The sequence below is a fragment of the Oryctolagus cuniculus genome, chromosome 17 (assembly GCF_964237555.1).
Source record: "Oryctolagus cuniculus chromosome 17, mOryCun1.1, whole genome shotgun sequence".
In the NCBI taxonomy this organism is placed as follows: Eukaryota; Metazoa; Chordata; class Mammalia; order Lagomorpha; family Leporidae; genus Oryctolagus; species Oryctolagus cuniculus.
In genome coordinates this window covers 45,391,941-45,416,407 of record NC_091448.1, presented here as the reverse complement: position 1 = coordinate 45,416,407, position 24,467 = coordinate 45,391,941, and the positions used below count along the sequence as shown (strand labels likewise).

The window sequence follows — 24,467 nt, the reverse complement described above, 5'->3', positions numbered from 1 at the left end:
TGGCTTGGCGGGTAAAGCTGCCATTTGCAGTGCCGGCATTCCATATGGGCGATGGTTCAAGTCCTGGCTGCTCCACTTCAATCCAGAGCTTAACTATGGCCTGGAAAAGCAGTAGAAGATGGCCCAAGTCCTTGGGCCCTTGCACCTGTGTGAGAGACCTGGAAAAAGCTTCTGGCTCCTGGTTTCCAATCAGTCCAGCTCCGGCCATTGTGGCCATTTGGGGAGTGAACCAGAGAGGATGGAAGACTTTCTCTCTCTCTCTCTCTCTCTCTCTCTCTCTCTCTCTCTGCCTCTTCCTCTCTGTAACTCTGCCTTTCAAATAAATAAATAAATCTTTAAAAAAAAAAAGTCCTTCATGCTTCACCATTCATCCTTTCCTCTCTTCTCACTCCTGGTAACCCCAGATCTTTTTACTATCTCAATTTGCCTTTTCCAGAATGTCATATAGTTGGAATCATACAGTATGTAGCCTTTCCAAATTGGCTTCTGTGACTTAGTAATTTGCACTCAAGTTTTCCCCATGTTTTTCATTGGGTTGATAGCTCATTCCTTTTTAGCACTGAGTAATATTCCATTGTTTGAGTGTATCAAAGTTTAATTATCCATTCATCTAGTGAAGGACATCTTGTTGGCCTCCAAGCTTTCTCAATTATGAATAAAGCTGCTATAAATACCTATGTGCATGTGCTTGTGTCAACATAAGTTTTCAATTCATTTGAGTAAATATTGCTAGATCAAATGTTAAGAGGATATTTAGTTGTGTATTTGTGTGTACATTAAAAAACATATAACGGGGGGGGGGCTGGCATGGTGGCGTAGTGGGTTAATCCTCCGCCTGTGGTGCCAGCATCCCATATGGGCACTGTTTTGAGACCCGGCCACTCCACTTCTGATCTAGCTCTCTGCTATGGCCTGGGAAAGCAGTGGAGGATGGCTCAAGTCCTTGGGCCCCTGTACCCCTGTGGGAGACTGGAGGAAGCTCCTGGCTCCTGGCTTTGGGATTGGTGCAGCTCTGGCCATTGTGGCCATTTGGGGAGTGAATCAATGGACAGAGGACCTTTCTCTTTGTCTCTCCCTCTCACTGTAACTTTACCTTTCAAATAAATAAATAAAACCTTTAAAAACATTTTAAAAAACAAAATTTATCAACTCAACCATATAAAAATGTGTTATACATATATAATCACGCTGCTGTGAAACAGATCCAGGACTTTTACATCCTGTAATTCTAAAAAACCCCTGCCCAATAAACAGCTCCCCTTGTTTTCCTCCCATTCATATGAAGTCCACTAATTCAGATACCTTGTACAAGTGTAAGTAGAATAACTCAGTATTTGTCTTTAAAGAGTATGCTTAGTTTCACAAGAAACCATAACATTTTCAAAGTGGCTGTACCATCTTTTAAAAGATTTATTTATTTATTTGACAGGCAGAGTAAGATAGAGAAAGAGAGAGAGAGAGAGAGAGAGAGAAGGAGAAATCTTCCAACTGCTGGTTCACTCCCAAGATGGCTGCCATAGCCAGAGTTGGCCCAGTCTGAAACCAGGAATTTCTTCTTGGTCTCCCATTCAGATGGCAGGGGCCCAAGCACTTGGTCCATCCTCTGCTGCTCTCCCAGGCATATTAGCAAGAAGCTACATCGGAAATGGAGCAACTGGGGATCGAACCAGGACTCATATGGGATGTTGGCATTACATGTGGCAGCTTTACCCCCTATGCCACAATGCCGGCCCCAATTTTGCATTCTTACCAGCAATGAATGAAAGTCCTTACTGCTCTACTTTCTTGGAAGCATTTGGTGTGGTCAATGTTTTGGACTTTGACTATTTTGATAGGTGTGTGGTAGTATCTCATTGCTGTTTTAATTTGCAATTCTCTAATGATATCTGATGCTGGGCATCTTTTCATATGCTTTGGTGTAGTGTCTATTCAGGTCTTTTACTCATCTTTTATTTTGGCTGTTTGTTTTCTTATTGTAGAGTTTAGAGAGTTCTTTGTATGTTTTGGATAATAGTTTTACTAGTTATGTCTTTTTTGTATGTTTTGGATAATAGTTTTACTAGTTTTGTCTTTTTCTAATATTTTCTCCAAGGCTGTGGCTTGTCTTCATTGGTCTATTTTAATCATTCACCTTAAGATATGCTTGGTGTAGTATCAAACCAATAACTATTTTCAAATCTCTACATACTTAAAAAAGAACATTTAGGGGCCAGTGCTGTGGCATAGCAGGTAAAGCTGCTGCCTGCAGTGCCGGTATCTCATATGGGCGCCAGTTCTAGTCCTGGCTGCTCCACTTCTGATCCAGCTCTCTGCTATGGCCTAGGAAAGCAGTGGAAGATGGCCTAAGTCCTTGGGACCCTGCACCTGCATGAGAGACCCAGAAGACGCTCCTGGCTCCTGGCTTCAGATCGGCGCAGCTTGGGCTGTTGCAGCCATCTGGAGAGTGAACCAGAGGATGGAAGACCTCTCTACCTCTACCTCTCTGTAACTCTGCCTTACAAATAAATTTTAAAAAAGAAAAGAACATTTAGCCTCTAGGGTATGGTTGTTCTCTGCAGCTGACAGACTTTGTCTCTTAGGTCTCACAGGAATGGTCAAACACACAATGAAGAAATGAAAGTTGGGTCTTCTTATAACAGTGTGCTTGGGGACCTCAGCCAGAGTGAAGATTTTAGGAATATATTCAGAAAATTGAAGAAATCAACTCAAGGACAGGTCAAGCATTGACTTAATTCAGAAGTATGGAAAATTTTGAGGGAGGCTATTAGCATTTCACTCAGTACTCCAGCAACTGCCCACATATCACCCACCCAACCTACCCTTCGCCCACACACCCTTTTCTTACCACAACTAGGGGAATCATTCCTTTGGGGTCTAGAATCCATTCATTGAACTGCTCCTGCAGAGCCTGTTTGCGCATGTTGGCCACCTTGACTTTGACTTTGCTTACGCTTTCTCTTTGTTCTCGTTTCTGCTTCACTTTCTCCTTCATCTTGGACACTCTGAAGGATGTGGACATAGAATACAGGTTAAGACCCTTGCATTTGGTGCAGATTGTCCAAATGGCAGAATATAAAAGTTCAGAGCTATTGGGCATTGCCTAAAATAGTTCCTGACAATATGGCACCTGGCGGATGTTCGAGGGGTGTATCTGCAGCCACTGTGGTTAAGCCACACAAGATCGGACCACCTGCAGGGATAGTTCCGGACATGTGGACAGTGCATGATCCCTACACTTCTTAAGATGGCCCTGTGCGTGGTCCACCCACGCCTGCATGACCTTTTCGCTGATTGGCTCCCGTACTGTGTATGTCTTTTGTAAACCTTATAAGCCTGCACACTTCCTCAATAAAGTAGTTCCTGCTTCGACAGAATCCACGGGTGCTTGCTGTGTTCTTGACTCGTCGACCTTACTTTTCCCATTCGCCTTGTCGGGGAGTGCTTGTACTGTTCCCTGCCGGTTGGGGGCCAGCCTCAGGCTTAAGACCCCAACACAGAGTCTCACTAAAACTCTGTACCTCTCTTTTCTTCATGAAATCTTTCTTGATTCCAGCCTGTAGTGGAATCATTACTAACTGAATTTGACATTAATTATAGGCTGCTTTCTACCACTATCAACTTTTTATAGAGCTAGGCCTTTTTTGACCAGATAAGTACTATATTTAAGAAGTATTAGTGAAATGTGAATTAGTACACTCATTATGGAAAGCTGTATGGCAATTCCTTAAAAAAACAATAATAGAATTATATGATCTGGTAATCCATCCTCTGGGTATTTATCCAGAAGACTTGAAATCAGTATACTGAAGGGCTGTCTGCATTCCCAAGTTTATTACAGCACAATGACCACACTATGGAATCTAAGTGTCCATCAGCAGAGGAATGGATAAAGAAAATGTAGTAATGAGGAATATATAAATACACAATGGAATGCTGTCCAGAATTTTAAAAGAAGGCCATTCGGTCATTTACCACAATATGCATGGAATAGGAAAACACTGTGCTAAGGGGAATAGACCAGGCACAGAAAGACAAATATCATACAGTCTTACTTAAATGTGCAATTTAAAACAACCAAACTCACAGAAACAGAGAATAAAATGTTGGTTGATAGAGGCTGGGTGTGAGTGTTTGTGGCAATGGGTTCAGAATCTCAGAAAAGAGAAATAAGTTGGGTCTTTTTTAAATCTATCGCACAGCATGGTAAATATAGTTAATAGTGTATTGTACAAGGGTACTTCAAAATATGAGTGGAATATAGAATTAAAAGATAAGTTTAACTTGGAGCAAAAATTTTTTTGAAATCCACGCATACCTAGGATCTTCAAAAAGTTGAGAGAAGGGCTGGTGTTCAGTCCATCAGTTAAGATACTGGTTAAAGCTTCTTGCTAACACACCTGGGAAAGCAGCAGCAGATGGCCCTGCCACTCATGTGAGAGACCCGGATGGAATTCTAGCCTCCTGGCTTTGGCCCAGCCCCAGCTATTGCACCCATTTGAGGAATAAACCAGAGGATAGAAGATTTCTTTCTTTCTTTCTTTCTTTCTTTCTTTCTTTCTTTCTTTCTTTCTTTCTCTCTCTCTCTCTCTCTCTCTCTCTCTCTCTCTTTCTCTCTCTTTCTCTCTCTTTCTCTCTGTCTGCCTTTCAAATAAATACTTTTAAAAAACCATGGGTTTGGATTTATGGCAAGCCCATTGCCCTGGGCCTCTCATAGTGCCCCATGCCAGAGCAAACTATGGCCCCAAATCATTGCCTGGCCTCTGTCCATAGGTTGTTGGCATTGAAGCAGGTTGAACAGTAGAAAAGAAAATTTCAAAAAAGATGTTGCTTAAGATGCCTACATTCTATATTGGCATTCTTTCATTCAGTACCTGACTCAGATTCCTGTCCAGTTTCCTGCTAATGTAGATCTTGGGATGGTGGGGAAGATTAAATACAGCACATGATGGTTCAAGTAATTAGATTCCTGTCACCATCTGGATTGAGCTCTTGGCGCCCAGCTTTGCCCAGCCCAGTCTTGGTTGTGGTGGGCAGTTGTGTGTGAACCAGCAGACAGAAGGGCATGTGCACGCACACTCTCCTCTCTGTTTCTCTACATCTCAAATAATTTTTAAAGTTGATGGAAATGAATATTATAAAAACTATGAATAGATTTCAAAAATTTTTGCAACTAAACTTACTTCTTAATTCCATTTTTCCTCAAACATTTTGAAGTCCTGCCATACATTTCAAAATTATTAACAGAGTAAATTTTAAATATTCTCCCCATATAAATATGGTGACTATTTGAGGTGCTAAGTATCTTAATTAGTTTGATATAATTATTCTACATTGTATTCATAAATCATAATATCACTTTTTCCCCATAAGTATATTACAACTATAAATGGTTAATTTACAGTGTTTAAAAAGGAAGTAGTAAGAAGCACGCTAGAAGCTGCCACATACACTTTAAGACAAGGGTAGACACAGTTAGGCCTTAAGGTAGAATTGTATCTCTTCCCTGGATGCAGAAAGCATACAGAAGGATTCTGACTCCCAGTCTAGTGGAAGCCTGGAAGATGAATTTATAGCAAGTAAATCAAATCATTCTGATGTCTTGGATCAAACTTTTGATAAATCTGTCTAGATGTGTATCTTGGTCTGCCACCTTTAGCCAGAGTTAAGTGCTGTGACAGTCCTTCCTGAAGTCCTGACCATAATATTTACCCTTGGACTCAGTCAGAGACACATCACCTGGACTGAAAATGGAAGAAGAACCATGAGGTTAGCTGCTCCTATATTCATCATCCCTATTAGGACTTGAAAATCCCCAAAATGGTTTTGATTGAAATCAAATCAAATGGCACAGAACAATAAAAATAGCCACTGGTTTCAAGTGCAATTCTTGTTTCCAACAATATTTGAGGCAGGCCTTTATCTTTCAAAGAAAAGACTAAGACTATTAGACATATTTTGAAATACAAAAAGATCTTCAGAACTTTTGGATGTAAATCGGATGCTTCTAATAACCCAAAAGAAACTACTAAAATCTAATCACTTTATGCTCACACATGGGCTTCAAAATTCTCTAGGAAAATAAGTCTTCAAAAATAGACATTGAAGTTTGAAAATAAAAGCAGACAAGCAGTTTAATAGTGCAGAAGAGCCTGTATCTGAACTGCTAGGAGATTAATTAGTATTTTAAAGGAAGTGTTAAATCCTCATGCAACAGCTAAGCAGCCTTTTTTCTGCCGTTCACTCTGCTATTCCCCTCGTGTTTTTCTCTCTACTGCTTTCTCTCTCTCCCTCTCTGTATGGAATTCTCAATTTCTGTTCTTCCGTTGTGACTTTCTATTCTGTATCTGGGTCTTTCACTCAGCTTTTTTTTCATCATTCATATATCTACTGACTAAGCCTGTCACTCACTCATTATAAAAATTACTGGGCACCTACCACAGATTCTGCCCTTATGAATTGTAAGGTCCTATGTCAAAAATGGTAAGTAAATCGTATTGTGAGATACCTACTGAGTATCTCCAGTATCTCATGTGACACAAAAATAGATCCACAAAATTGGTTTTCTGTCATATTTCCTTCTGCTTAAAATATTTTCCTCCCTGACTAGATCTTCTGCAGGCTTTAGGTTTCAGCTCAGACATCATTTCCTCCCACTTACCAATGCCCACATTTAGAAACTAAATCTAGTTTTGTGCTTCAGGGCCACTGTACATGAGATCAAAATATAATCCAAATGGATTTTAAATTGATTGTGTCACTCATTCAGCTAATGAATAAAATTTCTCTTCTTTAGCCTGTGTTAGCTCATGAATGATGTTTATATCATTCATCAGAATTCTATATCACCCAAAATTCTCAACTTTGGGCAGTATAGAGTAGATATAACCTACACACAGATTCTAAGCATAAGTCCACATTTAACGGGACTGGAAAGGGAGGAAATTCTTATGTGGTAAGTTGTAAAAATGTTTGCAAATTATTCCCATTCCTGTATGTGTGTCTCTGCCTGCAGGGTAACTTTGCAGTCCATCTCATGAAGAAATAGAGCCTATTTCTCCATCCTTGCTGTCTATCTGGGGACATATGACTTGTCAGTAGCAAATAGGGTGCAAGCAGAAAGTAGAAAAGTGTTTTTTTTTTTTTAAGATTTATTTATTTGAAAGGCAGAGTTACTGAGGGAGAGAGGCCTTCCATTCACTGGTTCACTCTCCAAATGGCCACAGCAGCGGAGGCTGGGCCAGGTCGAAGCCAGAGCCAGGAGTTTCTTCCAGGTCTCTCATGTGGGTGGCAGGGACACAAGCACCTGAGCCATCCTCTGCTGCTTTTCCCAGGTGCATTAGCAGGGAGCTGGATCAAAAGTAAAGCAGCTGGGACTTGAACCTGTGCCCATCAGGGATGCTAGAGTCACAGGCAGTGGCTTTACCTGCTATGCCACAACACCAGCCCCTGAAAAATTCTTGAACATTGGGGCTTAGTCTCTTTTATTGAACTTGGGAGCCTTTCCACTGCCATCTTGGTAATGGGCCTAGGCAAGCCTACTGTGTGGCAATCCAATTACCTGCACTGCTATTGGAAATAGCCAACCAACCACATTTAATGACTTAAGAAAAATCAAAGTCATTGGTTAATCATGATTACCCTAAAAAATTAGGTCTACATGAAATTTTATAAAATGGTGAAGAGAATTTACCATAACATCTTCATTAAATACTAATGCTTTCAAAATTAAACTACTACAAAATTAAATACTAGAGATTTAAAAATTAAACATTCAATTACTCCAAATTAAGGAAAGTATGAAAATGAGGTGACCCTTTTACAGCATCAGGCATTAAGACATAATTCATAATAATCTTATGTATTTAAAACCAAAAACTAAAAGGCAAAAAGAAAAAGAAAATTTTCATCTTGAAGGTAGAAGCCAGATGGGGATAGATAGGTTAATTAATTTATTTAACCAACTGAACATTATCCACAATGTGTAGTGTTAGAAGCTGGGGATTCAATGGTGAAAATGACATAGTTTAGCCATTACAACCGTGATAAGCATAAAGAAGGAAAAACAGGATGCTCTGAGAGCATATAAGGGAAAGTCTTGGCCTAATTTCACAACAAAGTGGTATTTGAGCTGCACTTTAAAGGATTGGTAGAATAAGATAAAAAAGAGGAGAAGAATGACACCGTCAGAGGGACTGGCATAGGTAAAGACTCTGAGGTAGAAAGCAGCATACTATGCTCAAAGAACTGAAAGAAATCTTGTGGGCCTGCAGTATAGAATGTGATGAGACAAAGAGCTAGAGCTAGAAAAAAGGGCAGGGACCAGGCCATACACACAGGAGGGTCTTATAGCTCTAGTTAACTAAGTTGGTCTTTGGTCTTTGAGAGTAAAGGAATACCACTGAAAGTTTTCACACTGGGGAACAACATGATAAGGTCAGCCTTAAAAAAAAAAAAAAAAAAAAAACCAAACAAAAAAAAAAACTACAGATATGTCGCTCCCCCTCTTCGTGGAGGAACGACACAGGACCCTGCGCTGTTCTTTCGTCTGCTCGGCCCTCCCCGGGTTTGCTGCTGGTTCTTCCCGGGTTGGGTACTATCCCTTCCACCTCCGTGGAAGGGCGGTTCCCCCTGGCCACATTCCCCACTTCCGCAGGGGAGCGGCACACCGCCGGCCGGCTCTCTCGGGGGCTGCACAGGTGTTCCCCTTAGGTGTTCCCCTTAGATGTTCCTGGTGCATGCCGTCTCTCTCCTCCTTTATAGTCCTCCTCCGCCAATCCTAACTCAGCTGCCCACACGCCGAGTACGCTGCTCTCCTCCAATCAGGAGCAAGTCCTACAGTTTATTGGCTGAACTGGAGGCAGCTGTGTAGAAGCTGTTTTCTTCTCTCCCAGCGCCATATTGTGGGAGAGCAGATGCATAGAATAAGTCTTAATTCCAGTAACTCAGTCCAGTCCGGGTTGCTCCCCACACAGATATTTATCACTGTGAAGAAAGAACAGATTGGAAGAGAGTAAGACCAGATTCAAACATATCAATTAGGAGACTATTGCAACAGTGCAGGTGACCAATGATGATAGCTAGGACTAGGATGAGAAGAGTGGGACAAGGTCAAAAATGAACAGATTTGAGAAGAGGAGATTAAATGCCAAGACTTCAAGACAGACTGGAAATAAGTAGGGAAATCAAAGGGCATCAATGTTAATCCTTCAGTTTTGGCTTGAGGACCTGGACGGATGGATAAAGACAACAAGACAACGATTTGTTGAAACTGAGGCACCTGTGAAACACCCAAGTGCTGAACAGATAATTGTATGTGCTGACGAGCTCAAAAAAGGTGTTTGGGCTAGAGACATACACCTAAAAGTCACGGATGTACAGATGGTAACTGAAGTCGTGTATTAAAATCAGAGCCCCCAAGGATGGCTTGTAGAGGAATAAGGAAATAAGGCCAAGCCCCAGACCTTTAGGAACCTTAATATTTTGAGGTCAGGCAGCAGAAAATGGACCAGAAAAGGACCCTGAGAAGGACTAAACACAGAGGTAGAAGGAAAACTAGAAAGCGATACCATGGAAGAAAAGGGAAAATATGGAAATGTAAACATCACGGAATACTGCTAAGAGGACAAGTAAGGCAAGGATTGTAAACTTTCTCCGGGGCCCAGCAGTGTCGAAGTCATTGTGATCTTCCTAAGTGTCATTTATTGGCGAAAACATAACACAAGAGCCAGACAGAATAGATTAAGAAGTGCGTGGGAGGCTGGCGCCGCAGCTCACTAGGCTAATCCTCTGCCTGCAGCGCCGGCATCCGGGGTTCTAGTCCTGGTTGCTCCACTTCCAGTACAGCTCTCTGCTGTGGCCCGGGAGGGCAGTGGAGGATGGCCCAAGTGCTTGGGTGCCTGCACCCACATGGGAGACCAGGAAGAAGCACCTGTCTCCTGCTTCGGATTGGCACAGCGCTGGCCGTAGCAGACATTTGGGGGGGTGAACCAATGGAAGGAAGACCTTTCTCTCTGTCTCTCTCCCTCACTGTCTAACTCTGCCTGTCAAAAAAAAAAAAAAAAAAAAAAAAAAAAAGATGGCAGGACCATCTTTGAAAAAAAAAAAAAGTGTGTGGGAAATGGGGAAAGTGTATATGGACAATTGTTGTGATAAACTTGACTATGTTTTGGCCGGCTCAATAGGCTAATCCTCCGCCTGCAGCGCCGGCACACTGGGTTCTAGTTCCGGTCGGGGCACCGGATTCTGTCCCGGTTGCCCCTCTTCCAGGACAGCTCTCTGTGTGGCCCGGGAGTGCAGTGGAGGATGGCCCAAGTCCTTGGGCCCTGCACCCGCATGGGAGACCAGGAGAAGCACCTGGCTCCTGCCTTTGGATCAGCGCGTTGCGTCGGCCGCAGCGCACTGGCTGCGGCGGCCATTGGAGGGTGAACCAATGGCAAAGGAAGACCTTTCTCTCTGTCTCTTTCTCTCACTGTCCACTCTGCCTGTCAAAAAAAAAAAAGTTAAATTTGACTGTTTTAATTATATTCTTCAACTAGAGTGCATAAATTCTTCATGAAAATTAAATTTATTTTTCCATATAAGGTATAGCTCAACATTGAACAGTCAACAATTATGCAGTAAATACTGATTGACAGAGTGAAAATGCCTCAATAAATTCAAATTTTTTACTCATTCAGCTAACAGCTGTTTATGGAGCCCAAACCCATGCAAGCACTGTGCTCAGTGTTCAAATATAGGTATGAGTGAAACTATTCTGTGTCTTCAAAGAGACTATGGAGTAGTAAATAGCAAACACATTACAATGTGCTAAGGGCTGACATGAGCCTACATGTGCTTCAGAAATACAAAGAGTACCTAATGCAGAACAAATGCCGCAGGAGGTATCCCAGAGGAAGCAGCACTTGAGCTGATTCTTAAAGGGCAGGGAGAAATTATCCAGCTAGGTAAGTGAAGGAAAGGACATCTAGATGGAGAATGATGGCACTCTGGATTTTATTTTATTTTTTAAAAAAATGTTTCTTTATTTTCATCTTTTGAAAGGCAGAGTGAAAGTGAGAGCAAGAGACTAGGAGGAAACGGAGATCTTCCATCGGCTGATTCACTCCCCAAATGCCCACAGAGGCTGAGCCAAGCTGAAGCCAGGAGCCCAGAACTCCACCAAGGTTTCCCACAAGGGTGGCAGGGGTCCAAGCACCTGGGCCATCACCAGCTGCCTCCAAGGGTATGCATTAGCAGCAAACCAGAATACAGAGAGGAGTCAGGACTTAAACCCAAACACTCCAATATGTGATGTGGGCATCTCAAGCGGTTTCTTAACCACTACACCAAACACCTGCCCTTACTGGATAGTTTTTACATGAGTCAACAGAATTACATAGCAAATCCCAAGAACTTCTGGTCATCTTGGATAGTCTTAGGTATTTCCATGCCAGGACAACCATACTTTGTCAGGCATTCCGCCAGGTATCCAAGTAACTTTACTCAGGAGATCAGTCTCTATAATATTAGGAATGTTCAATGCCACTGAAGTAGACTGGATTCATTCAACAACAAGTTGCAAGGAAGAGGGTAGAACACTAGGATATCATCCAGGCAGATCATGATTTCTCAGTCCATAAGTAGTTGAATCTCTAAGTATTTAACTAACAGAACACACACACACACATACACAGAGAGTATGGTTTAGACAGGATATGTAACTAATCATGCTTCAGGCTGAACAAAAGTAGAACCTGCTTGGATAAATTCCTACCATATATATTGGGTGTAATAGTCATTCATATACTATAAAAACTATTTCCCTGATTTATCCCCTCACTTTTGGCATAATTTGTTTGGCTGGCTTGAGAAAATCTACTAGTCAGCACACATTGATGAGAGGATCAATATACTAATGTCACTGTGGAGAAGCACCTGCAGGGTTTTTTAGCATCAAGGAAGCACATGGGTTTGGCTCAGGAAAGGGGTGGCAGCTGGTGTAGAGTATGAGCAGGCAGCTGTCTAGGAAGCCTGTCTCCTGGCAACTGAGGAAGACCCGTAGCAAGGATGAAACATTCCCTCTGTCTTGCCAAATCTAGTGCTGGCATCTTGTTAGGATGAGTGAGACATTTTGAGGCTTTTAAAAAATGAAACACAAAAAGTAAGTGCTTTGAAGTAAATTTGGGAACCCTTTGCAGATATTACATTCTGATAGAAACATACACAATGAATTTGGCACAAAGTCTGCGTAAGTTCCTTGAACATTGCAAATGAGTTAATCTGCAAGGAACTATAAAAAATCAAGGGCCATGTCTGTCCTCTTTTAATTTTATTTTGCTTAAATGCTTAAGCATTTATACTGACAGTCTTCTGTGTAGCTCTGTTAGAGAAAAGTAATTCTTTGGACTATTTGTGATTCTTTCTCTTGGTGGAGAAAGGCAAAAGGCATTAATAAAATGGTCATTGGGAAAATGCCCAAAATGTATCTCAAGTTTCAGCACAGACCCTGTAAATGACTATGAAGTAACCAACAGACTTAAGGAACAGGGGCCATTGTCACAGCAGAAGTAAATATGAATCACACAGGAAAAGACCAAAGTTTTTTGTTTTGCATGTCTTAGATTGATCTTGTGGCTTGTTTGAACTATTATTCTAGGAAATTTAGGTACAAAGACTGATGGTTAAAAGAGAGGAAATTTTAGTATAATAGAGTCTTCTTATCTGGAATGGAGTATCTGAAATTCTGACATTAATGATATTCATTTTTATTTTTAGTGTTCAAGCAATTTTAAAAGATTTCTTTATTTATTGAAAGGAAGAGTTACAGACAGGGGTGGGAGAGTAGGAAGAGGGACAGAGAGAGCTTTCATCTCCCAAATCATTCCCCAAATGGCCACATCAGCCAGGTCTGGGCCAGGCCAAAGCTAGGAGTCAGGAACTCTCTCCTGGTCTCTCAAATAGGTGGCAGGACCCGAGTAGTTTGGTCATTGACTGTTGCCTGCCCAGGCGTATTACCAGAAAGCTGGAATGGAAGCAGAGCAGCTGGCACTCAAACTGACACTCTGATATGGGATGCTGGTAGCGCAGGTGGTAGCTTAACCTACTGTGCCACAACACTAAATTTTTTTATTTTAAAAATATCATACAGGGGCTGACATTGTGGCAAAGTGGGTAAAGCTGCCACCTGCAATGCTGGCATCTCCTACCAGTGCCAGTTTGTGTCCTGGCTGTTCCACCTCCAGTCCAGTTCCTGCCAATGCTCCTGTGAAAGCAGCAGAGGATAGCCCAAGTTCTTGGGCCGCTGCACCCACATCGGAGACTTGGAGGGATCTCCTGGCTCCTAGTTTTGGCCTGCCCCAGCCCTGGCTGTTGTGGCAATATGAGAAGTGAACCAGCAGATGGAAGATCTCTCTCCCTCTCTGTTTCTCCCTCTCTCTGTAACTCTTTAAAATAAATAAATCTTAAAAAATGTATCATACAGCAAAAATTCCCTTTCTGGCACATAGCTGTATGAATTTTAACATATATAAATATAGAATCACCACCGGAAGCAGGTTATGATTTAAAAGCAAATATTTTTCATTATCAGTTCACAGTAAAGTGGTAATGACCCATCAAATTGGCACTTCCAAGTACTAGGGGAATCAAGTCAGAAGGCAGAGACTAAAAACAAATAAACAAAAAACAAACTTAAAAAAATAGGAATAAAAGCAAAAGAAACAAACTTTTTTAACAGTTTTACAAAGTTATTTGAAAGCATTACAGTCCATTTTTGGGTGCAGGCAATTAGCCAAGCAGTTAAGATTCTGGTCAAATTGCCTATGGTCCACATTGGAATCCCTGGGTATGATTCCTGGATCTGGCTCTTATCTCTAGCTTTCTGTTCAGGCAGATCATGGGAGTAAGTGGTGATGGGAAGGAGAGAGCCAGACAAAGAGAGATTTGCCATCCACTGTTTCACTCCCCCAAATGCCTGCCAACAGCCAAAAAAAAAAAAAAAAAAAAAAAAAAAAGAGCCAGGCTAAAGCCAGGAGCCAGTAACTCAATCCAGCTCTCCCACAGGATGGCAGGGACCCAACTATACTTGAGCCATCACCTGCTGCCTCCCAGAGTGCTCATTAGCAGGAAATTTGAATTGGCAGTGGAGCCAATTCTTGAAACCAGGCACACAGATATGGGATGCAGCCATTCCCAATGGCATCTTAACCACCATGCCAAACACCTGTCTCCCAGAGGATAAAGTCTCAACAAACCAAACAAAAAATTCTTTTCTTTTTTTCTCTCCAATATAAATAAGGAAAAGTTCTTATTCCTAAAGTAGGTGTACTTCTCCGAGGATCCGTAGTGGATTGAGGACAACACAACAATGATACGTAAAGTACTGAGGATTTAAAAGCAGCACTGTTTTTACTAAGATTGCTGGTATACAAGCATGAAGTCAGCAGGCATTGGGAGCAGAACATGCTGCTGTAAAGCATCCTTAGGATGTCTGAATAGTCTACAAATGCCTGACACCATCATCTGTTGACAAGCAGATCTTGGATTTTTGCCAGAGGGAGATAAAGCTGTAATCCAGGCAAACAAAGCATCTTTGATTACTTTAACTCTTTCATGAAACTCCTACCATAGAGTTGCTTCAATAGAAAATAAAGCTATTAGCAATCTTCAAATGGCCCTACCTATTCAAACTCTCAGTTTGAAAAACGTCAGTGAAACAGATTAATCATGTCATTTGTCAGAAATGGAACCCAGATGGTAGTTTTAGTCTGTCTGTTACTGTTCTTATTATAGATGTGATAAATGCCTAGACATTTGTATACTGTTTGAGATTTACATAACTCTAACAGGAGAAAGAATCTGTCAAAACATATACAGTCTTGACACCAGTTCCCAAATTGTATGTATCTTTTCTTGGAAATGGATCTAAATAAATCTAACTTATTGCTCTGTAAGAACAGATGATAAGCGGAAATGTTCTTTAAGCTATTGTTAAATTTAATGATACTGCTTCCTGTGTGCAACTGGAACTTTTCACTAGTCCTAAAACTTCATTATTTAGTTTCTCTTTAATTTGGTCTTGAAATTTTAATGTGCCTAATAATCTCCTGTGGAAATTGTTGTAAATGCATTCCTAGAGCTTCTGATTCAGATTTGAGAATCTAGGACTCTGCATTTCTAACCAAACACTCCAGGTAGTTCTGAGCCAGAGCTACGCCGATCTGAAGCCAGGAGCCAGGTGCCTCCTCCTGGTCTCCCATGCAGGTGCAGGGACCCAAGCACTTGGGCCATCCTCCACTGCCCTCCCAGGCCACAGCAGAGAGCTGGACTGGAAGAGGAGCAACTGGGACCAGAACTGGCACCCATATGAGATGCCAGCGCACAGGCAGAGATTTAACCTAGTGCCTCACGGCACTGGCCCCGCAACACTGTTTCAAAAAAAGTTACATATTTACACAAGATAACAATTCTGTACATAAATTTTACTTTATTCTAGAGTAATGTAATATTTGCCTAATTCTAAAAGAGTTACGATTCTAAAGATTCTAATTCAGGGCCGGCCCTAGCAGGTAAAGCCACACCCTGCAGTGCCAGCATTCCTATATGGGTGCCAGTTCAAGTCCCGGCTGTTCCACTTCTGATGCAGATCTCTGCTATGGCCTGGGAAAGCAGTAGAAGATGGCCCAAGGGAGACTGGGAAGAAGCTCCTGGCTCCTGGCTTCAGATCAGCTCAGTTCCAGCCGTTGTAGCCATCTGGGGAGTGAACCAGCGGGTGGAAGACCTGCCCCAGCCCTATGCCTCAGCCTCTATGTAACTCTGCCTTTCAAATAAAATAAATAAAATATTTTTAAAAAAGATTCTAATTAGTTGTTTACCCTAGAGGAAAGATACTAAAACAAGTAACAAAGAATTTTGTTTCTCTGTAAATTTTACTAAGGTCTCCATTACCAGAAGACATTCAAAGGAATATATGGAGATTCAGTAAAGGATTTGGAGATTCAATGTGTTATTTGTCTTTTAGAACTGAAGGAGACCTAGCAGATATCATTTAGATGAGGGATCAGCAAACTGCCTCCTGAGGGGTCATATCTGGCTCACCACCTGGTTTGGTATGGCTCAAAAGCTAAGGATGGTTGTCACATTTTTAAAGTTTTTTTTTTCTTTCAAATCAAAAGAATAACATTTGTGGCATGTGAAGATCATATTAAATTCATATTTTACTACCTATAAATAAAGTTTCACTGAAACACAACCACGTGCATTTATTAACATATTGTCTGTGTCTGCTTTTACACTACAACAGCAGAATTAAGTAGTTGTGACTCAATTATGCTGAGCAAAAAGCTTTTAAATTTTATGTAATCCAATTTATCAGTATTTTCTTGACTTTTAGTCACAGTTAAAAAGGATTTTCTCTAGTATAAAAGAATTTAACCCCAGATTTCTTCTATTTTTTGTGTGATTTCTTTTTTTACATGGATATGGATATATTTAGAGAACAAATAAAAGCTGTAAATAAATTTAAAACCTCATTTAGTATTTTATTAGTTGAGCTGTTGATATTATTTTGAAGCTATTTTATGTAAATTGCAGGATAAACCAAATGAATAATTATGTCAAGTCATTAGAAAGCAGTATTTTCTTAAGAAATACTAATATAAAATCAAGGAACTTTGATAAAAATATTGAAATTTTTTTATATAAATTTGCAATATAGGCCGGCGCCACGGCTCACTAGGCTAATCCTCCGTCTGCGGCGCTGGCACTCCAGGTTCTAGCCCTGGTTGGGGTGCTGGGTTCTATCCCGGTTGCTCCTTTTCCAGTCCAGCTCTCCGCTGTGGCCCGGGAAGGCAGTGGAGGATGGCCCAGGTCCTTGGGCGCTGTACCCGCATGGGAGACCAGGAGGAGGCCCCTGGCTCCTGGCTTCAGATCAGCGCAGCGTGCTGGCCGTAGTGGCCATTTGGGGGTGAACCAACGGAAGGAGGGCCTTTCTCTCTGTCTCTCTCACTGTCTAACTTTGCCTGTCAAAAAAAAAATTTGCAATAGAAACTCATTGTTTTTTTAAAAAAGATTAATTTATTTATTTGAAAGGCAAAGTTACAGAGAGGCAGAAAAAGAGAGAGAGAGAGAAAGAGGTCTTCCATCCAATGGTTCACTCCCCAGTGGCTGCAATGGCTGGAGCTGAGTCAATCCAAAGCCAGGAGCTTCTTCCAGGTCTTTCTCTCTCTCTCTCTCTCTCTCTCTCTCTCTCTCTCTCTCCTTCTCTCTCTCCTTTCTCCCTGTCTCCCTCTATGTAATTCTGCATTTCAAATAAATAAATAAATAAACCTTTTTAAAAATTTTATTTCTTATTCCTGAAGGGCCTAGAGGCAATAACAATACAACACTTAGGAGCACTCTCAGCTCCCAGATGAATGATCTCCATTAAAAGGAGCCAGGAATCCTTAAAAAAAAAAATACACAAAGCCTTAAAAGACTAAAAGAGAATCAGTAGAAGAGTACAAAAGCAAAGTTTGGGGGCAATTTGGGCATAAAAAAGAAAAAATGGGAGTGGGTGTTTGGAGCAGCTCTTATGACTCCACATGGGATGCCCGCATCCCAAACTGGAGTGCTTGGTTCAAGTGCCAGCTCTGCTCCTGATTATAGCCTCCTGCTAATGTACACCATGGGAAGTGACAGATGATGGCTAAGTAATTCTGCCCTGCCATCTATATAGGAGACCCAGCATGGCTGCTATAGGCATTTGGGGAGTGAACCAGCAGATGAGAGCTCTCTGTCTCTCTGCCTTTTGCAGTAAATAAATAAATACATAAACAACTATATAACTGATTAAAATGTTTCAAATTATAACTTAAAAATTTTTCAAAAAAATTGAATGAATTAGGTATGAAAAGAACATACTTCAGTATAATAAAGGCTATTCATATTGAAGAGGAAAAAGCTGGAAGCATATCCACTAAGATATAGGACCACCCAAGGATGTCCCTTCTTCTCGTTCTTACTCAGTATAGTTCTGGAAGTTTTAGCCAGAGTCATTAGGCAAGAGAGAGAAATGAAAGGTATACAAATCAGAAAGGAGGAAGTCAAATTATCTCTGTTTGCAAATGACATGATTCTATACATATGGGAACCAACAGCCTATTAGGATCAATACAATGAATTCAGCAATGTTGTAGGATACAGAATCACCAAACAAAAACGAGTAAAATTTTTATATGTTAACAATGATCCTGCTGAGAAAGAACTTACAAGAGCAATTCTGTTGACAATGACAACAAAAAGTTTAAATATCTTAGGATAAATTTAACCTAGGATGTGAAAGATCTCTACAATGAAAATTACAAACACCAATGAAAGAAATTGAAAAAGACAAAAAGATGCAAAGTTCATCCATGCTTATGGGTTATAAGAGTCATATAAATTTCCATACTATCCAAAGTGATGTACAGATTTAATGCAGACCCCATAAAAATACCAATGATATGCTTCACAGGATTATAAAAAAATTTTTTTTCAAGATTTATTTTTATTTACTTGAAAGGCAAAGCTACAGAAAGTGAGAGGGAGAGAGAGATCTTCCCTTCTCTGGTTTATTCTCCAAATGGCCACGACGTTTCTGGGCTGGGTCAGGCCAAAGCCAGGAGCTCAAAACTCCATCCTTTTCTCCCACAGGAGTGGCAGAGGCCCAAGTACTTAGGCTGTCTTCTGTTGCTTTCCCAGGTGCATTAGTAGGGAGCTGGATTGGAGGTGGAGCAGTTGGAACTCCAATTGGCACTTCTATGGGATTCTGGCATCACAAGTAGCAGTTTAACCTGCTGTGCCACAATGCTGGCCTCTAAAATTTCATATGGGAACAAAAAAGACCCCCAAATAGCCTAATCACTCTTGAATAATAAAAACAAAGCCAGAGCCATCACAATATCAGACTCCAAGATATACCATAAGGTTGTTATTACAACCAAAACAGCATGGTACTGGCATGAAGATAGATGTGTAGACCAATGGAACAGAATAGAAACATCAGAAGTAAATCCATGTATCTGTAGCCAACTTATTTTTAACAAAGGTGCTAAAAAACATTCCCTGGGGGCTGGCCTTGTGGTACAATGGTTAAGCCACTTATGACATCAGTATCCCATATTGGAGCACCAGTTTGAGTCCTGGCTGCTCCACTTCTAGTCCAGCTCCCTACTCATGCACCTGGGAAGATGGCCTAAGTACTTGGGCCTCTACCACCCATGTGAAGGACTAGGAGGGAGTTCCAGGCTCATGGTTTTAGCCTGGCCCAGCCCTGTCAATTGCAATCATTTGGGGGTGAACCAGGGGATGGAGGATGGAAAATCTCCTTCCCTCTGTCTCTCTTTCTCTGTCACTCTGCCTTTTAAATAAATAAACCTTTTTAGAAAATTCACTGGATAAAGGGCAGTCTCTTCAATAAATGAAGTTGGAAAAACTGGACTTCCACGTGCTAAAGGTTAAAACAATACTGCTACTTCATACCCTATAAAAAAAATCAACTCTAAATGGGTCAAAGATCTAAATGTATGACCTGAAACTATGAAACTACTAGAGGACCCATAAAAATCAGTGATTTAAATGCCATCCTAACTGTTAAAATGATCATATTAATTGTCAAAGTTAACATAGGGATGGGTTTAAGTGTAAAATGATCATATAAATAACATGAAGTATCTGGTAAAATAAAAGAATTAAAAAGGAGGGAAAGTCCAATATGGGAAGCAGTCCACACAGCAGACTCCTAGAATGACATTCACTGTAAATAACATCTGCCCTCAGAATCAACCCTTGAGGCTTCCGGGTCTAGATGAAAGCTGTGAGAGCATTTCAGGCATGGAAAGCCAAGGCTCTGAAGGGAGGAGAGAACATCCACTTTGCTTATGGCCACGTCCAAATGCCGATGGAGTCTATGGTCATAGAAGGCTTCCATAGCCCTGGCAGCCCATGGCAAAAGCCTCACGTGATCACAGACATCATAAATAAAAATGTTAATTGTTAAAGAAACAACAAAAGTCACTGTGCACTTGCTCCCCTCTGTCCCTAGTGAGTTGTACTATGAGAATTGACTGCAAATTTTGTACCCAAACTGTGCTCTATATGTTGTGTGTGTGCATGGGTGCAAATTGTTGAAGTATATGCTTAGCATGGTGTTGGTCTTCTGTGTATAAAGTCAAACTAAAAATGAACCATAATGAAGAAGGAGATGGGAGAGGGAGAGGGAGGTGGGATGGGAGTTGGGGGAGTGGTATGGGGAAAAGAATCAATGTATTCCTAAAGTTGTATCTATGAAAAAAACGCATTCATTAAATTAAAAAAAAAGCAACTACTAGAGGAAAACATGGGGGAAACACTCCAAGGTATTGGCATAGGCAACAATTTTTTGGATAAGACTCCAAAAGCACAGACAATAAATGGGATTATATCAAACCAAGAAGCTCCTGCATAGCAAAGCAAACAACAGAGTAAAGAAACAACCAATAGAATGGGAGAAAATATTTTCAAACTATACATCCAATAAAAGATTAATATATACGAAGTTCAAGAAATTCAACAACAAAACAAATAATCCAGTTGAGAAATGTAAAAAAAATCTTAGTAGACCTTTTTCAAAAGAAATACAAATGGCTAACGAACACATGAAAAAAAAAATGCATGGTGTCACTAGATGCCAGGGAAATAAAACTAAAAATCACAATGAGGTAACATTTCATTCCAGTTAGAATAGCTATTATCAGAAAGTCAAAAAATAACAAATGTTGGTGAGGATGTAGAGAAAAGGGAACAATAATATACTGTTGGTAGGAATCAAATTAGTATAGCCATTGTGGAAAACAGTATGGTAATTTCTCAAAACACTAAAAATAGATCCTCCATAAGACCCAGCTTCCCCACTTCTGGGAATATGTCCAGAGAAAATGAAGTCAGCATATGAAAGAGATATGTACATTCCCATGCTTCTTGCAGACAAATCTGCCTTCAAGAAAAATAGTATGTGTGTGTGATATTTACATATGAAACAAATATGGCAAAATGTTAAAAACTATTAAATTTATGTGTGCTCATTGAACTCTTTTTACTTTGCTGTGTTGTTTGAAATACATTAAAATAAAAATTAAAAGGGTTAAACACCCAAACAAAAAAAATTTAATATGCATAAATTCTGAATATCTGTAGTTAAAAGAAAGATTTATTGTTACTAGTAGGAAATATATCCAGTGTAACCAAATACACAGCAACGAAGTGGGATTCCTGGAACTCCAAGGTAGTTCCTATCAGGAAATCTAATAAATCCTTCACTAATGGATCTAAAGTGAAAATCAAATTATCATCTCCATAGGCGCTGGAAAGGGATTTGACAAGATCAACAATCAGACTTGATTTTTAAAAATCATTCTATAATATAGAATTTATTTTTCCTCTTGTGATGAAAGTGTGTTTTTCAGATCCAAACGGAATAAAAGTAATATATTTTAAGAACTGCTTATGGTGAAGAAACAAGACAAGATATATTTCTACTATAACCATAAGCAAGACAAGGATACCCAAATAAGCACTATTATTTAATACTGTATTGGAGGTAAAAGCCAACACAACAAGTAAAAGAAACGTGTTAGTGTAAAAGTTGAAAAGAAAGGAGAAGGAAAACTACCATTTGCAGTTAATATGGTTGCCACACCAGAAAACCCAAGAAATCATCTAAAATTTTATTATGAGGGAAATCAATTAGATAGCACAGCACAAAATATAGAAATTAATAGTTTTCATGTCTTCAGGCTATATCCTGATAGAAAATGTAATGAAAGAAGAAAGATCCACTTACAAAAGCAACAAAAAGAAAATGACAAAGCAACTAGTAAAAAACCTAACAAAAAACCTATATGAAAGAACTTTAATACAACACTAATGTATACAAAATGCAATGAATAAATGGAAAGACACATTCTCAGAAACACTGGTCAGAGATGAACATTTGGCACAGGGATCAGGCTGGGCTATGGGGTTGCCCACGTTCTATATCTGAGTGCCTGGTTTGAGTCCTGGCTACTCTGCTTCTGATCCAGCTTCCTAATGTATATTCTGTGAGGCAGCAGATGACGGCTTAAGTGTTTGTGTCCCTGTCATCCACATGAGAGACTTAGATGAGTTCCAGCCCCTGGCTTTGGCATGGCCCGGCCCTGGCTGTTGCTGGAATTTGGGGAGTAGACCAGCAGATGGAAGATACTTCTCTGTCCATCTGCTCTCTTTCTGTCCCTCTGCCTTCCTAATAAAATGACAATAAGCAGAAATTTAAAATAATAAAAAGGAAACACGGATCACTATTAAAGATGTTCATTTTCTGAATTAACAGATAATTGTATTTTTTTCTTTTTTTTTTCTTTTTCTTTTTTTTTTTTTTTTTTTTTGACAGGCAGAGTGGACAGTGAGAGAGAGAGAGACAGAGAGAAAGGTCTTCCTTTTCTGTTGGTTCACCCCCCAATGGCTGCAGAAGGTGCACCGCACTGATCCGAAGCCAGGAGCCAGGTGCTTCTCCTGGTCTCCCATGGGGTGCAGGGCCCAAGCATTTGGGCCATCCTCCACTACACTCCCTGGCCACAGCAGAGAGCTGGCCTGGAAGAGGAGCAACTGGGACAGAATCCGGCGCCCCGACCAGGACTAGAACCTGGTGTGCCAGTGCCGCAGGCAGAGGATTAGCCTATTGAGCCGCGGCCCAGATATTGTATTTCAATTAAAATTCCTCTAACGTTTGTTTTGGCTTTCTTTCGCCCATTCTTCCCCCCAGACAATTTAATTGTTCTTTAAAGTTTATTTATTTATTTATTTTTTATTTGAAAGGCAGATCATCAGAGAGAGGAAAGGAGGGAGGGAGAGAGAGAGTAACAGAGATTTTCCATCTCCTGGTTCATTCTCCAAGTGCTCACAATAGCTGAGGCTGGGCCAGGCCAAAGCTGTGAGCCAGGAACTCCATCTAGGTCTTCCACAAGAGTGATAGGAAGCCAAGTACATGAACCATCATCTGCTGCTTATATCCATTGGCAGGAACTGGATGGGAAGCAGAGGTAGAACTCAGTCCAAGGCATTCTGACGTGGGATGCAAGTGTTCTTAACCTACTGCACCACAGCTCCAACCCCAAGAAAAGTTAATTCTGAAGTTTACATAAATGATTACACATACAAGAATAACCAGGAGACATCCGAAAGAAAGTAAGAGCAAAAAGGGGACCAATACTGTCAGATTTATTGAAATGTATTTTAAAGTCTCAATCATTAAAGCAGCGTAGTACTAGTGCTTGAAAAGGAGATATACCAACAGATAAGATAGAAAAATCAGAAACATACTCCAAATATGCAAATATTTAATAATAAAGGTACATCTCAAACAATTAGGGCAAAGATAAACTACTAACAAATTTTATTAGGACTACTAAGTAGCTGTTTGGAAAAGGTTGAAGTTGAATCCATATTTTATATATTACAGTAGGCTAGGATGAATTCCTAATGAATCAATATTTAAAATAAAAGTTAAAATCGCAATAATTCCAGAAGAAAACATGAGACGATTCTTTTAATATTTTGAAAGGTAACTGGGTGGTGTGGGGTGTGTGGCATACTAGCTAATATGCTACTTGGGATGCCCATATCCCACAGCGGAGTGCCTGGGTTTGTGTCCTGGTTCTACTCTCAATTACAGATTCCTGCTAATGTACACCCTGGAGGGCAGCAGTTGATAGTTCAAGTACTTTCAAATAAATAAAAATATATATAACTTTTTTTAAAAAAGGTAACAGTGACTCAAACTCTGGATACCATAAAAATTAAATTCAGCTACACAGAAATAAAGTTTTCTGCATGACAAAAGATAAATAAATAGTAGATAAAGACAGGGAAATATCTATAACTCATATCACATGTTTTTGTGTAAAAGAAAAAAAATCAGAATTCATATTTATATTAGCTTATGTGTCTATAAAGAAACTATAAGAACTCACAGAAAACTAAGAATAGTGTTTACCTACAGCAGAGGTGGAATACTGTGTAGATGAGGATAAAAATGAGAGGGAAGGGGCCGGCGCTGTGGTGTAGCAGGTTAAGCCACTACCTGCAATGCCAGCATCCCATATCAGCGCTGGTTTGTGTCTCTGCTGCTCCATTTCCAATCCAGCTCCCCGCTAATGCACCTAGGAAAGCATCAGAAGATGGCCCAACTGCTTGGGCCCCTGCACCAACGTGGGAGACCCCGATGAAGCTCCTGGCTCCTGGCTTTGGCCTGGCCCAGCCCTGGCTATTGCAGCCATTTGGGGCGTGAACCAGCAGATGAAAGATATTTCTCTCTGCCTCTGTAACTCTAACTTTCAAATAAATAAAATAAAAACATGAAAAAAAAAAAATGGGAGGGAAGGGGGCCAGTGCTGTGGTGCAGCAGGTTAAAGCCCTGGCCTAAAGCACCGGTATCCCATTTGAGCGCCAATTGGAGA

At 40.5% G+C, this 24,467-nt stretch overlaps 1 protein-coding gene and 1 non-coding gene across 6 annotated transcripts in view; one reads left to right on the top strand and one right to left on the bottom strand.

The window, feature by feature from the left end:
* Positions 1-24,467, bottom strand: part of EFCAB5 (EF-hand calcium binding domain 5) — a 139,387-nt gene that overhangs the window by 89,416 nt on the left and 25,504 nt on the right. For all 5 annotated transcript variants that reach the window (XM_070061150.1, XM_070061149.1, XM_070061151.1 and 2 more), the window contains one exon: positions 2,846-3,002. In XM_070061150.1, coding sequence (XP_069917251.1) covers positions 2,846-3,002 — 157 coding nt within the window. The remainder of the gene's footprint in view (positions 1-2,845; positions 3,003-24,467) is intronic.
* LOC127484529 (small nucleolar RNA SNORA42/SNORA80 family) lies at positions 4,667-4,800 on the top strand. The gene has a single exon (XR_007911590.1). It is a non-coding gene; the product is annotated as a small nucleolar RNA SNORA42/SNORA80 family (small nucleolar RNA).